Here is a 14,755-nt window from a genome sequence, read left to right as displayed (position 1 = left end):
AGTGTTACACAACCCACAGTGAGAGCAGAAAAAAACAAGTTAACATTGTGAATAGATTATTTTTAATCAAATAAACAGGCATTTCTGCTTTGTGCTGACAAGCTGAAATAGGATATTTCAGGATCAAGAGCAGCAACTCAACAGCTCAGCTTGTCAGCTGCTACAGAATTTGAACTGCATCAAAGTAAGTGGACCTGAATGTGGTTTTTAAAGGGTGATAGCTTTTTAACCATATACAGCTGAATATGTATTATTGGCGGTAAAGGCTGTAGTTTCTTTTAACTTCTCTGGAACAAATAATAAAGATACTGGTAAGTATTGAATTTATGCTGCATGGTAACTGATCACACTTTTTGAACATGATCAGTTATCTGCCCTCTTCAGGACAGCCTTCAGAGAAAGCACTCTTATCACAAATATAATTGCTTGTTAAAGTGTCACACTGCATTTCACTTCAGTATACATGAGTCATAAGATGAGGTTTCCCACACTTACTGGAACGTGCAGTCTGCAAAGCAATTTGGCTTGGTTTTTAAAACACTTAAAATCTCAGTTTACCCTTTAGCTTTAAATAATAGTAATTGCAAGTCTTCTTTGGTCGAAAATAAAATCTTTCTGCTCACTAGCCAGAAGACAAATATAAATAGCTCCGATGTGTTTTTAAATTACTTTAAAGCTAATTTGGCTGGGATCCACATTGCACATAGCAATGTGCCTGCTCCTCCCAAGACTGCTTGGTATGTAACTCCTATTAAAGGGTGTCTCCTTGGCTCAGGAAGTTTTTATATCATTGACAACTTAGGACAGCATGTGCTAATAAGATGTATGCTATGCCGGCACTTCTCCAATTCTGCTTCACAGAGGCTCAGTAAAAGAAGCAAGAGTGGAAGTGTTTCAGACATGCACATGAATTTGAGGTGTGCCATGTTTAGTGGCCTAGTGTCACTAAGTGAAACCCACCAGTTGACAAGAACATGTCTCAAAAATTGTTGACTCCCTGCTGGTACAGAGAATACAAACACCATTCTGACAGCATCTGGAAAAGAAGATGGCCGCAAACCAGGCTTTTTGTTTACTTGGAATGTTAATCTTTTACATTTGAAGTGTAGAGATTGGGACCTACAGTTGTGAATATAGCATACTTCAGGATTCTTCTGAAGTCTGGCAGCTGTAATGCATGCAAAGCCTTAAAAGAGCTCAAGAGCTCTGGAGACAAAAATATTATGATGATAAAATGGACATAGGAATCCCTATGAATTCACACCACGTCGATTCCCCAGCATCTCCAGGCAGGGCTGGAAATGTCTGCATCTAAAACCCAATCATCCAGAGCCATGGCCAGTCAAGCTTGACAATTCTGAGCTAGGTAGCCCAACGGCCTGACCTGGTGTGTGTGATTCTGTATCTGCAACCCAATCCCATGCATCTTAACTATGAGTTCAGTAGGACTTGAGTGTGTATAAGATTGCTGCCTATCTGAGAATAATCCTAAACAAAACTTACTTCTGAATGCATAGAATTGGGCAGCTAGAACTATGTATAGGTGCCTGAGTCAATTTGGTTTGTTAGATTTGTATTATCCTATGGCTTTAAAATGGATGGGCAGTTACTATACCACCTCATGCAATACAAAAAAGGATAACTTCTAAAGAAAAACTGCATTGAATATAACATCATATAGGATGGGCAAGTGATGTTATATAAGTATAGGCTGTGTACTCCTAGTGGAGAGTTGAGCCCCTGTGAATTCAGGGCAACTTACTTCTAAGTAATTAGGACTTAGGCTGCATAGGACTGGGCTATAAAGTATTGGCCAAACACTGATCTGTTTAGAGCTGTGGTTAGCCTCAAAGTGATCTGTCTGGAGACTAACCGCAACCCCAAACAGTTTGATCAGATTTAGAATGAGGTGGAGCAGCAGTAAACTGCCTCCTTCATACTTCTCAGTACTTTGATCACCTCTCCCTGTCCCTAGCTAATCCATGGCTAGTGCAGCGAAAATCAGGGAAGCGTGTATGTGTGTGACAGTGGGGATCAGTTGGCCAATGCACTGTTTTTCTAGATGTGCTGGTTGACTCAGCCAGTGCTGGCTCCAGGTTTTGTGGGGGGGTCTCATGCATGATGCCCACAGTGTGTTCCTTCTAGGGACCTGCTACCTTGCCCCTGTCCCCACTGCCAGTTGCCCTCTCTCTCTGGGCCCATTATTGCTTAGAAGGAGAGGGCAAGGCAAGTGAAGCCTGTTGCTCATTTTCCTTGCTCTCATCACCCTTCCTGTTGCTCTTCCCCACTCCTTGGAAAGATTAGGGGATCAGTTAAAAGGAAGTGAAACTTGAAAGTCAATTAAAATCTCTTTAGGATGCCTGGAATTCATTTAAAACCACAATAATAGAACCTGAAAGAAAATGAATACTAATGATTAGGAAAGTGACATGTAACCCGAAGAGGATGCCAGTGTGATTAATATAAGATTTAAAGGAGCTGTAAAAGACTGCAGGTTGCCCACCCCTCAAGTAAACACACAGGCCCTTATTCTGATCCAGCAGGGCTCTCTCTATTTTCTTACGCCTTTAGGGAATTTGTGGTTACTTTCACCAGGATTGAAATCAGTGCAAATACTAAACAAATTCTAAATCATTATTCTAAACTCTGGTGATGAGATCTAGAACTTAGGACAGTTCCATATTATTTTGTAAGTGGGATTCAACTGTGCCATTAGAGTGGATCTGGAGTTCTTGCACAACAAAACTGCTTCCAGTTAAAATAAAATAGACTTTTCAGGGTTAAGGAAAATGTGGGCTAAATTGGTTGATGTGAAATCATAGAACTTCCTGGCAGATCAGAATGCTCAATAAACTGCTGGCATCATATAACCTCCTTGCAAGCAAATCAGACTGAGCACTTAATACACAAGTGATGTGGAAGAAACCTTAGTTGCCTTCCCATAATTGTTAATCCTCTTCTTCATGCCACTGTTTACCTTCCGTGTTCTAAGACTTGGATTGCAGAACTCTGTAATAATAGGGAGACACCAGCTGCCCATCCATAGTTTTTGAACCTCAACCTCATTTAGGAGTTGGCACCAGACGGAGATAATAACAGGAGCTAGTTTATAACCTCCCCTTCCTAATTCACAATATGTAGATATTAACAGGGATTGATATTTTCTGCCCCGATTGCAGCTACAATATGGGGCTATTGCAGAACCTGAAATAGCTCAGTTGGTAATGGATGAGACTCAGTCTCAGGGTTGTGGGTTCAAGTCCCATGTTGGGGCAAAGGATTCCTTGCATTGCGGGGAGTTGGACTAGATCAGTCTTTCCCAAACTTTTTCTGACTGTGGCCCCCTTCCGACCTTGTTTCCTTCCTGTGCCCCCCCAAAGGTGTTAAAAATCAATACTGATCTGAGGTTCTGCCCCCCAACAAAAGCCTGTCCCCTAACAAAAATCCTGGCTACACCCATACCCCCCATTCTACCAGTAGAAAAGCAGCTATTTAAATGTTTTGTTCGTAAATAGAACATGTTTTATTTATAATCTTATAATTTATACAAAATACAATTACATAAAATGATAGGAACATAATGAAATATTGGTGAAGCAGAAGAACATAGATTCATGGAGCTGGAAAGGACCTCAGAGTCATCATTCTAGTGCAACCCCCTGAAATGTAGGAAACTCAGCTAAAGTATCCATAGCAGATTACCATCCAACCTCTGGTTAGAAACCTCCAAGGTAGGAGAGTCCAGAACCTCCCAAGGAAGATCCATCTTCCATGTATTATACAAAACAAACAACACTTATTTGACCTAAGTTAATAGACACAGAGGGGGAAACCTACAGATACATCCAAAAGGCACCTAGGGAGTTCTGTATATAGGAGAACTTTAAAAAACAAGTGGTCCTCACTGACCTGGTGCAAAAAGATATTATCCAGAAGAGCCCTGGCTGCCTAGATAAAACAGCCCAGAGGTTTTCAACCTTTTTGAGTCCACGGCTCCCTTGACCAACCACATTCTTTCTGCAGCACCCCCGTGGGGCTCATGAACCCAGTTATGTCACCCCTGGCCTGCAGAGTTGGCAGCCTCTCACCCATTTTTTAACACACTTTCTTGAGTGTTCCCTCAGCCTCCTGGCCTCTCCCTGGGAGTCCTCTGGGCAGCCGCTGCTGCTGCCCCTTGGTCTCTGAGCTGCATCTAAAGAGAGGGGTGCCTCCTCACACTGCCCCACAGGAGTCTGGGAAGATGATGCCCCCAACCTTAGTGGCCAGTGGCCAAACGTGAGGACAGCACCTTACCTTGGGCACTTCTGGGCCTGCATGGGGCCACTCAGCTCCCGGGCAGACATTGCACACGGCAAGCACAAGGCCAGCAAGGTGCTGGCCTGCCTTCCTGGCCTCCCACTTGTCTGTCCATTGCTAACAGCAAGGGCTGGTGGACTGGCTGGCTGGGCTCCCTCACCCACTTGCTTAGTCCGAGGCAGCCTCTGCTGGCAACCAGCACCCCCTGGCCAGCCCCAGAAGCACCATTCGCCTGCGGAGCTTGAAGCCAAGGCTGCTGCAACAAACAGCTTTGCAAGCCTTTGGGTGGCAGAGATGCAAGAGGGCATCAGAGGAAGGGAGGGAAGCAAAGAGGGACAGAGGCCAGTGTTGCCTGCGGCACCCCTCATTCAAGGAACCCCAGGGTGCCACAGCATACTGGCTGAAAACCACTGCTATAGCCCTTCACACCCTTACCTGGGAGTAAGTCCCACTGAACTCAGGGCAGCTTTCTTCTGAGCAGAGAGTTTTTTAATAGATGCAATGCAATAATAGTAATAATTTATTATTTACACCCTGCCCATCTGACTGGGTCTCCCCAGCCACTCTGGGCGGCTTCCAACCAAATATAAAAAATACAGCATCAAACATTAAAAACTTCCCTAAACAGGGCCGCCTTCAGGTGTCGTTTAAAAGTAAAATACTTGTTTATTGCCTTGACATATGATGGGAGGGTATTCCACAGGGCAGGCGCCACTACCAAGAAGGCCCTCTGCCTGGTTCCCTGTAACCTCACTTCTTGCAGCGAGGGAACCGCCAGAAGGCCCTTGGTGCTGGATCTCAGTGTCCGGCCTGGATGATGGGGGTGGAGACGCTCCAGACGACCTCGCTTGGCTAGGCGCTGGGGTGGATAGCAACCCTGGACTACTCTGCAGGATTGTTGTAAGCCACTTCTCATGAAATCTATGTACTTCTCATGAAATATGGGCATAAATATCTGGAATTTCACTCTCCCTCCACCTACAATAAGGCTTCCGTCGCTCCCTCCCGAAGAACCGCTTTGACAGCATTTTATGTATTTATTCATCAACCCAGGAATATATAAGCATTATGAAATAAGCAAATACTTGCAAGGCAATTAAAAACACACACACACCAAACTAAAGGATCTTTGCTTTCACCCTTTGCGCGAGGCTGTAAGAAAGAGACTGGTTCAGGTCTCTCCGCAGACACAACAACCGCCGTCTAAAACTTTTTTCAAACTGCAACGGACATGGCTGCCTTCGACTGCGCCTGCGTGGAAGCAGCTCCAGTTTCCCTTTGCAACGCCCCCGCCCCGCCCCCGCAGCTGCCCGGTTTCTACGCAGGCGCAGTTGGCAGACATAGTCACGGAGCAGCTGGGCAGGGCGGGGTCAAGGCTAGAGGAGGTTGCGGTTCAAGTTGCGTGCTGCTTTGCGTCCTCTGGCGTATCCCGGATGTGAAAAGGTTCGGAGCAGCGGGGTCATTTCCTTGTTGTGGTGCGGGCGGGGGGGGGGGGGGCGGGAGAGAGCGTGTTTGCTAGTCGACCCGCGACCGCCTGGGTTTCGTGGACCGCCAGTTTGGGGGACCCTGGCGGCGTTGTATTGGCGTTGCCTATTTAGAAACAGGTCTCTGTCCTTCCACGGTGCTTAAACGCAAACCATCTTAGGTAGCAATAAAACCAGTGCAGGATGGTGGGGGGTACAGGTTTTGCAGTGGTTTGAGAGGCGACCCTGTGCACACTTACCTGGGGGTTAAGCCCCACGGAAGCCCAAATAAACATGACAAGGGTTGTGCTCTTGGAAGTGTATGCAGCTATAAATTACCAGTTATCTGTATTCCGCGTGACATAATTTGGGAGAACATATATGAGAGAGGGTCTTCTTCCCTTTTCTCACCCCCCCCCCGAGAATTAAACTATAGTATTGCTGGACTGTAACAATGTTACTTGGGGCCTAGGTTTTGTTAGTTTTTTTAAAGGTCACTCAGCTCCTTCACTTCAGAAGGCAGCATATCATTTAACTGGAATGCTTAAATGTGGATTTTAGTCTACTGTTGGTTTTATCTCTCACAGTAGGTTATAGAAGAAAGTTTAAGTTGTCTATGTTGCGGGATAGAAGTGTGGTTAACTGATAAAGCCCTTGCTAATCTGTACTTTTCTTTCAAAAAAACAATTACCAGCGTCAGTGTTGTGCGTCAGATTGCCTTGTAATATAAGATAAGTGTCTGCGTATGTTAGAATGTTTAGTCTGTTTTAGAATTCTGATAAGTGTTGATTCAGCAATGTTCCCTTGATTTCATTCAGCAATGTTCCCTTGATTTCAGTAGAGCTTACTTCCAAGTAAGCATTTTGACCTAAAACATTTTCTGAGTGGTAAATAAAAAGAATTACTGTACTATTACAGTACTACATTGGAATATGAGAATCAATAGGAGTAGGGAGGTGGGACTAATACATAAACCCACAATAGCTGAATATGGAAGAGAGCCCTCTGTGTACACAAGAGTACTGTTTTATTGTAGAAATTCAAATATCACAATGTAATAGGAAGCATCCATTAGGTTCAGATAACATGGGTGTGCAGGTTGGTCATTCTGAGAACATAAAGTGCCCTGCTGAATCAGACTAAAGGCCTCTCTAATTGAGTATCCTGTTTCTCAGAGTGGCCAACCAGAGTGTTAGGGTTGTTCAAATGGAGAGTACATTAACTTTCAGTTTAAAGTTCACCTCAACAGGGGCAACAACCTGTGGTTCCTTTACCAGGGAATGTTGTGGAGAACTTAATTTGTCATTTCCTACTGTTCTGCAATTTGTTTGTTTTTTGTTTGCTTATGTTCAGTTTAGAGAATCAGGTTTCATTTAGTTTTGTCCTCAGTTGCTAGTAGATCAGAAATTGAGGGAGAATTTGTATGATTTGGAAAATCTGCAGGTTGAGAGTAAGTGCTGGATGTGGGGAGGTGAAGTTCACAGAGTGTGTATTAGGTTGGTAGAAATTGTAAGTAAAAACTTAACCATTATAAAACAGCCTAGTAAATAAACTCAAAAATTTCTAGCCTACAGGGGGCTGGCATAAGAGGAAGGCGAACTCATTCTCTCCTCTAGCAGCCTACTGTATTTGCTGGGCACAGAGAAGGGACAGAGTACTCTTCTGCCAGCCCACCCACTTGCCAGCTACAGGGAACCAGGCAGAGGGCCTTCTCGGTAGTGGCACCCGCCCTGTGGAACGCCCTCCCATCAGATGTCAAAGCGATAAACAACTACCTGACATTCAGAAGACATCTTAAGGCAGCCCTGTTCAGGGAAGTTTTTAACGTGTGACATTTTAGTGTATTTTTGGTCTCTGTGGAAGCCGCCCAGAGTGGCTGGGGAAACCCAGCCAGATGGGTGGGCTATAAATAATAAATTATTATTATTATTATTATTATTATTATTATTATTACCTGCATGCGATTCTGCACACTCCTCACTTACGGCTGCCAGGCAAGACTGTTATAAAATTGACATCTCTGCCACTAAGGTTTTCCTGATATTTGTCTTCTTTAAGGGTCTGAGTATATTATGTAGAGTTAGAAGCCAAGGGGGTGTTGAACCTTTTCCCTACGTACCTCTTCGCTGCTTCAAATACACTTCATGAATACACTTTAAAAATGTGGAATTACCAAGCATTTTTCTTCTCCTATTAGGCTTCCAAAAAACGGATTTCTCTGAATCAAGACAAAATGAATGGATCATCACTGCTGCTGCGATTTCCACTCTGTTTTCTTCAGAGAAGGTTTCCTAATAGTCTTGACTATTGCTGGAGGTCCAGCCCTGTATCTGCTTTTTCATGTGCCCAACAGCTGAATTCATTACAACAGTGTTCTTCAAGGAGGATGATATCTTCAAAGGGCTTGAACACAGGCCTCTGTTATCCAGCAGTGTTGGAACATCAGACACTCTCTGACCAGGAACAGAGACTTCTAGACAAATTGTACAATGGATTAATTCAAGGACACAGGGCCTGCCTGGCAGAAGCCATTACTCTCGTAGAATCCACACACAGCAGGAAGAAGGAGATTGCACAGGTGCTCCTTCAGAAGGTACTATCCTACCACAGAGAACAAGAGCAGTTAAATAAAGGAAAGCCACTAGCCTTTAGAGTGGGTCAGTTCTCTTTTGTTTGTGCAGTTATTGCTGTTTTGATGATTTAATGTGTCTTCACTTGTCAGTTGTTAAAGAAATACAGTTTAATTCTAAAATTAAAAGAAATTGTAACCTATTAGCTTATGATTGGTTGTGATATGTCACACTAACTATGCATTGCTGAATGCCTCTGTTATAAAGCTTGTCCCCTATGGAATATGTTTAGTTCAGTGAATGTCATCCCCAAAGTCCCATTACTTTTAACGTGCCACTAAAATTGCTCCCTATGAACTGTCTCATTTTTTAATGAATATTCTGCCAGCACAGTGCATCAGCTGTTGTTTTTAATTGGAGCAAAATAATTTACTTAACCGGTATGAAATATGCTTGTATATGACATTCCTTTCTTGTAGGTTAGGGAAAATAGTCAACAAATCAGAAGGTGGGCTGCTATGGGAAGAGTTAAGTGATTCCTTCTAGAGATGGAAGTTACCATGTGGAATGTGAATTTTCTTTAAAAAGCGAACCATGACATGTATGTTGTCCAATAACAACATTATGGGAAAATTTATAACTTTGGAGGGAAGAGTTGTGGTCAAGAATTAAGAGTGAAGCAGAGATTATTGGTATCTATCTGGTACATTATCTGGGTTTAGGAAGGTTTATTTTCAGGATTTTTATTTTATGTGTTGGGACATTCTTATACTACCTTTCACATCAGTCTCAACGTGGCGTACAAATTTTTTAAAAGCCAAGTACAATAATAAAAGCATAATGCAATACAATACAAGCTACATGCAACTGAAATTGGAAATGAATAAATTAAATCCCATATTGGAATAAGATGTCCATAGAGGCCTCAGGAGTTGCCAGTCTCTCAACAATAATGGTGCCTGCCTAAGTTTGAGGGAAGGAGGTGCCACCACAGTGAAGACTCCTCCCTTGCTCATTGCCTTCTGAAGCTCTGTAAGCACTGGTGGTCCCTCCAGGAGACCACCAAAAATGCATTGTGACCCGGAAACTACAACTAATCCAGAATGCGGCAGCTAGACTGGTGACTGGGAGCGGCCGCCGAGATCATATAACACCGGTCCTGAAATACCTACATTGGCTCTCAGTACATTTCCAAGCACAATTCAAAGTGTTGGTGCTGACCTTTAAAGCCCTAAATGGCCTCGGCCCAGTATACCTGAAAGTGTGTCTCCACCCCCAACGTTCTGCCTGGACACCAAGGTCCAGCTCCGAGGGCCTTCTGGCAGTTCCCTCACTGCGAGAAGTGAGGTTACAGGGAACCAGGCAGAGGGCCTTCTTGGTGGTGGTGCCCGCCCTGTGAAATGCCCTCCCATCAGATGTCAAGGAAATAAACAACTATCTCACTTTTAGAAGACATCTGAAGGCAGGCCTGTTTAGGGAAGTTTTTAATGTTTGATGTTTTATTCTTGTTTTTAATCTGTTGGGAGCTGCCCAGAGTGGCTGGGGAAACCTAGCCAGATGGGCAGGGTATAAATAATAAATTATTATTATTATTATTATTAGGCCATGTTCATAGTAAGGAGACAGACTTGCACTCAGAGTTGTGATTGCACATTAGAACAAAGGATCTTTATATTCCTACTTAGGATTGTCTGGACCTCCTGGTGCTGGGAAATCAACATTTATTGAATGCTTTGGGAAAATGCTCACTGAAAGAGGACACAAAGTGTCTGTCTTGGCAGTGGACCCATCCTCTAGCACCAGTGGTGGTGAGTATGTGTGAATGCATTACTTATCACTCATGCTTCTTTCCTTGCCAGTTGTAGGGACATAGATGGGCAGCAAGCCTGTGTAGGCTTACCTGGGAGAAAGCGCTATGGAAAATGGTGGGGCTTTACATCTGAGTGGGTTGGTTTCACTCTGTCAGTTAATGGCTGTTCTTTAATTATGTGACTTGCCTCATCTTGAAAGCTCAGCAACAGTCGTAACGAAGTTGGAAAGCAGACATAAGATTAATTGACAGTATTATGGATGCTGGCTTTTATTCTAAAGACCATGAACGGAAGGAAGTTAACAGAAGAAAACTTTCCGATCCCTCCCCCCTGCAGCTTCCTGCTCTCCTGAAAAAGTAGGGCTGGAGGGGGGGACACTTCGTGGACAGTCTGCAATGTGGTACAAGGGCCCCTGGGAGGGGGGGAATCACCCAAAACTGGGTGGAGGAACTTAGCACACAATATCTCTCTTTGAAGGACTGTTCTCTGCAGCCTAGTTCTCATCAAAGAATAAGTTTGCATTTAATGGAGACATGGGTAAAGGTTTTGAATGGCTAGACTGCTATGAAACTCTTCCCCCCTTTTCTTTCATTTGTTTAATGCTTCAGGCTCACTCTTGGGTGATAAGACGAGAATGACCGAGTTGTCAAGAGATATGAATGCTTACATCAGGCCCTCTCCAACCAGAGGAACGCTAGGAGGTGTAACGCGGACCACAAATGAAGCCATTCTGCTGTGTGAAGGAGGAGGCTATGACATAGTTCTTGTAGAAACAGTAGGTCAGTGAAATGTCATTCCATTCTATGCAGTCTGCAGCATGGCTTCTTCCATGGTGACACAGCTTGGTAGTTGTGCTTTGCATTGTGGCCTGCTGAGCCAAGAAGAGAGAGACAACCCAAGTCGTAGGTGCAGCGGAATCAGTGCTACTTTGTGATAAAATGGGTGAGGAACTGAATCTGGTCAGTGGGTCATATCCTCATCTTCACACTTTGGCAGGCCAATTTTGACAACTGGGTGGTATTGCAATGTCATCAGGTGATCATTTCAAGCACCACCTGATAATCAGCTGATAGTTGGCACTTGAGAAAAGCTGTGCATAGGGCTTTTCAGGTACCACTGCTTAGCAGTCCCTGCAAACCCCCTTTTATCCAACCCCACTTTTACCTGCCTCTCACCTGACGTCATATATTTTGTCAGGTGTAGGGCAGGTCAGTGTGGCTTGGCTGAAACTGCCTTGGAGGGCAAATGGGGAGGCCTGGCAGGCCTAATTAGGCATGTGGGTCAGAGGTTCCTCACCCCTTTGATAAAATATTGCTAGAAAAACTGCAACCATGCTGCTCCATCAATACAGTCCAGTGCAACTGAGCCTGTTTGTACAACTCTTCAGGAAGAATATCCCCCAGGGGACGATAATTACTCTGCCTAGGCAAGAAGGGATTTAATACAGCCCAGCTCCATAATGTGGATTGGCTTATTCCCATTCCTTAATTTGCTTGAACTTTTAGGATGTGCATGCAAACATTTGTTTTACTGCTACTCTCATAAGCCTCAGTTGTTGAAGTCTCTCAGATTCCCTTCTTCCCTCCTCTGGTAGTGTCGTATCCTGGTATTATTATTATTATTATTATTATTATTATTATTATTATTATTTGTCATTGTATCTCCAAAGTGACTGGTCAATTTCTGCTCTTGATCCTCAGGTGTGGGTCAGTCGGAGTTTGCTGTTGCTGATATGGTTGATATGTTTGTATTGCTACTGCCACCAGCAGGAGGTGACGAGCTGCAGGTAATAATGCTACATTTGGCAGAAGTCTGAACTTCATATAGATCATAACTGTAGGAGGTCTTCCAGAGTCATCCTGAGCTACCAGAACTGACCAGCAAAACATTTTTGAATTTTGACATAGCCGGTTTTTGCTAGCAATCCTTATGCCTCCTAAAAAGCTGTTATAATACAGATGGGCAATAGTTCATTATTTTTATTACAGTGGTACCTCGGGTTACAGATGCTTCAGGTTACAGACGCTTCAAGTTACAGACTCTGCTAACCCAGAAATAGTACCTCGGGTTAAGAACTTTGCTTCAGGATGAGAACAGAAATCGCATGGTGGTGGTGCGGCAGCAGCAGGAGGCCCCATTAGCTAAAGTGGAACCTCGGGTTAAGAACAGTTTCAGGTTAAGAACTGACCTCCAGAACAAATTAAGTTCTTAACCTGAGGTTCCACTCTAATGCTTTTGTGTATGCTTAGGAGACAGAGTGCTTTCCAATTTTATTTTGCTTGTCCTCTGAACAAACCTGCAAAGACATGAAACTCTTGATCTCATTTTATAGGAGTGCAACTCAGGCTAAGAGCTATTTCTGTCTGGCAAGGTTGAAATCCTATAATGGCTTTAAAACGATAACTCTACTTCTTTTACCATCAGATGTTTATATACACCTGAATGTGTGAATGTTTCATATTAGACATGTGAACTTAGTGGTCTAAACAATCAGGGAATCCTTTTAAAAGCTTGTGAAGGCTCTTTCTGCCCCTCTTCATTTATCTAGTCCTCAGGATGTTACTGGAAATGGCAATTAAAAGTCTAGTTGTTCTGTTTTAAAAATGATCTTTGGGTATTTGAGGGAGATATTAATTGGTTATAGACAGTGTCTCTGAGATTTCTGTTACTTTCTTTCCTTGTTCTGTTCAGGGTATCAAGCGAGGTATAATTGAGATGGCTGATCTTGTTGCTGTAACCAAAGCTGACGGAGATCTAGTTGTACCGGCACGGAGAATTCAAGCAGAATACGTCAGTGCTCTGAAATTACTCCGTAAGCGCTCAAAGGTTTGGAGCCCAAAGGTTGGTACATCCAAAATAACCCTTTCCTCTTCTTTTCAGCCAGGAAAAAATACGAGACACAGGTGAGGAAAGATAATGCTATAGAAATTACTACACTAGGCACAGTACTAGCTTAAACTGCTTGGTTCTTCAAGTACCAAAGTTTTCTTCCACATTTGGTACTGCAACAAAGGCACCCGTGTAAGCTTAGCAGTCATGCAGTAAGAGGTTCTTCTGTTCATCAGGAACTGGCTAAGTAAGCAGAAGCAGAGAGCAGGAACAGAGAACAATTCTCACAATGAAGGGATGTAGAAAGTTGAGCCCTCCAAGGTTCAGTTTTGGGAGATGTGCTTTTTGAAAGGTTACTTCAAAAGGCAAAGGGACAATGTCTTTGAAGATTACTCGGAAACTACAACTAATCCAGAATGTGACAGCTAGACTGGTGACTGGGAGCAGCCGCCCGGACCATATAACACCGGTCCTAAAAGATCTCCATTGTCTCTTAGTATGTTTCCAAGCACAATTCAGAGTGTTGGTGCTGACCTTTAAAGCCCTGTTTTGGATCCAAAAGTAGCTCGTAACTTTCTTGGTGTTGGACCATACAAAGCTACTCTATCGGTTAACTATCTTGTCTGCATTGGCCTGCCCAAGCTTAGTTCCTTAGCATAAAAACTTGCTTAGATGTACAGCATTCAGTTTTGGATTTTCAGGTTCTTTGTTTAAAGGCAGCTCTTGCCTGCTGCAGTGTGAATCTGGTTTTATAGAATATAAGTTACTAAGGACTAATGTTTAGGTCAATACTAATAGCCTTAATTTGTCCTGCATCTTGAAAAAAACCTTCTCAATCTGATAGGTAATACGAATCTCTGCCAAAACTGGAGAAGGCATCTCTGACATATGGGATAAGATGACAGAATTCCGAGACCTCATGCTTACAAGCAGCGAGTTGATGACCAAACGAAGGAGACAGCAAAAAGTGTGGATGTGGAATGTAATCCAAGAAAGCATGCTGGATCATTTCCGGAGTCACTTGGCAGTGAGAGATCAGATTCCACTTCTGGAAGAAAAGGTTGTCAGTGGAATTCTCTCTCCAGGGCTGGCTGCAGACCTATTGCTCAAAGCTTTTAAAGAAAGATCTTAACATTCACCTTTGTGCATGACCTGATTTTCACCAATTACCTGTACATTACAAACAGTTTCCTAAGGCATAAATTGTTCTACTTCAGTGAATCTGCACACTTTTACCTGGTAACAAAAATGTTCTGTAAATGGAAGTCGATCCTTTTTATTTACAGCATGTTTAAAGGTATGCAGTTGTAATGGTACACAAGTGCTTTACTGTCAGTTCAGATTTCTTTCTAATCTGCAGGGGATGCTAGGGAGAATATCAGCAGTGAGCACAGTCATGTCTTAATATTTGCCTCAGTTATCAGCACTTGCCCAATCATCTTCATTGGTCGAAACTTCCAACTGCTTGAACTTTATTAATTACAATGTACCATTAAAAGGGTAAGAGTGAATTAGACATTGGTTTATTTTTAATAAGTTTAATTTAGAAGTCCTTAATTCTGTGTTAACAGCAACTCAGAGATAATATGGATTAAAAGAGGATGGCGAATCTTTGTGTGCATAACAGGGACATAATGCTTTTTGCAAGCCAACGTATTGTACAACCATGTTAATCCTTGAGTTTCACCCTAAGATCTGTTAACAGCATCATGATGATGCATAACTACTGTTGCACCAGTGTGTTGCAAACCCATGAATCTCAATTCCTTCTGCCCCAGATGGCATG

At 43.2% G+C, this 14,755-nt stretch overlaps 1 protein-coding gene across 5 annotated transcripts; it reads left to right on the top strand.

Moving 5' to 3' along the window:
- Positions 1–5,632: 5,632 nt before the first annotated feature.
- Positions 5,633–14,190, top strand: MMAA (metabolism of cobalamin associated A). 5 transcript variants are annotated; one of them, XM_053403248.1, is made up of 7 exons: positions 5,633–5,739; positions 7,957–8,416; positions 10,015–10,137; positions 10,749–10,919; positions 11,841–11,926; positions 12,832–12,981; positions 13,814–14,190. In XM_053403248.1, exons 2-7 carry the CDS (start codon positions 7,993–7,995, stop codon positions 14,099–14,101), a joined length of 1,242 nt encoding a protein of 413 aa, XP_053259223.1. In that variant the 5' UTR covers positions 5,633–5,739; positions 7,957–7,992; the 3' UTR covers positions 14,102–14,190. The 5 variants fall into 5 exon arrangements, with proteins under 5 accessions (XP_053259223.1, XP_053259224.1, XP_053259225.1 ...); XM_053403249.1 differs by lacking the exon at positions 5,633–5,739 and adding an exon at positions 5,806–5,900; XM_053403250.1 differs by lacking the exon at positions 5,633–5,739 and adding an exon at positions 5,918–5,941.
- The last annotated feature ends 565 nt before the right edge of the window (positions 14,191–14,755 follow it).

The sequence above is a fragment of the Podarcis raffonei genome, chromosome 9, assembly GCF_027172205.1.
Source record: "Podarcis raffonei isolate rPodRaf1 chromosome 9, rPodRaf1.pri, whole genome shotgun sequence".
Taxonomy (NCBI): Eukaryota; Metazoa; Chordata; class Lepidosauria; order Squamata; family Lacertidae; genus Podarcis; species Podarcis raffonei.
This window is presented reverse-complemented; position numbering and strand designations above follow the sequence as displayed.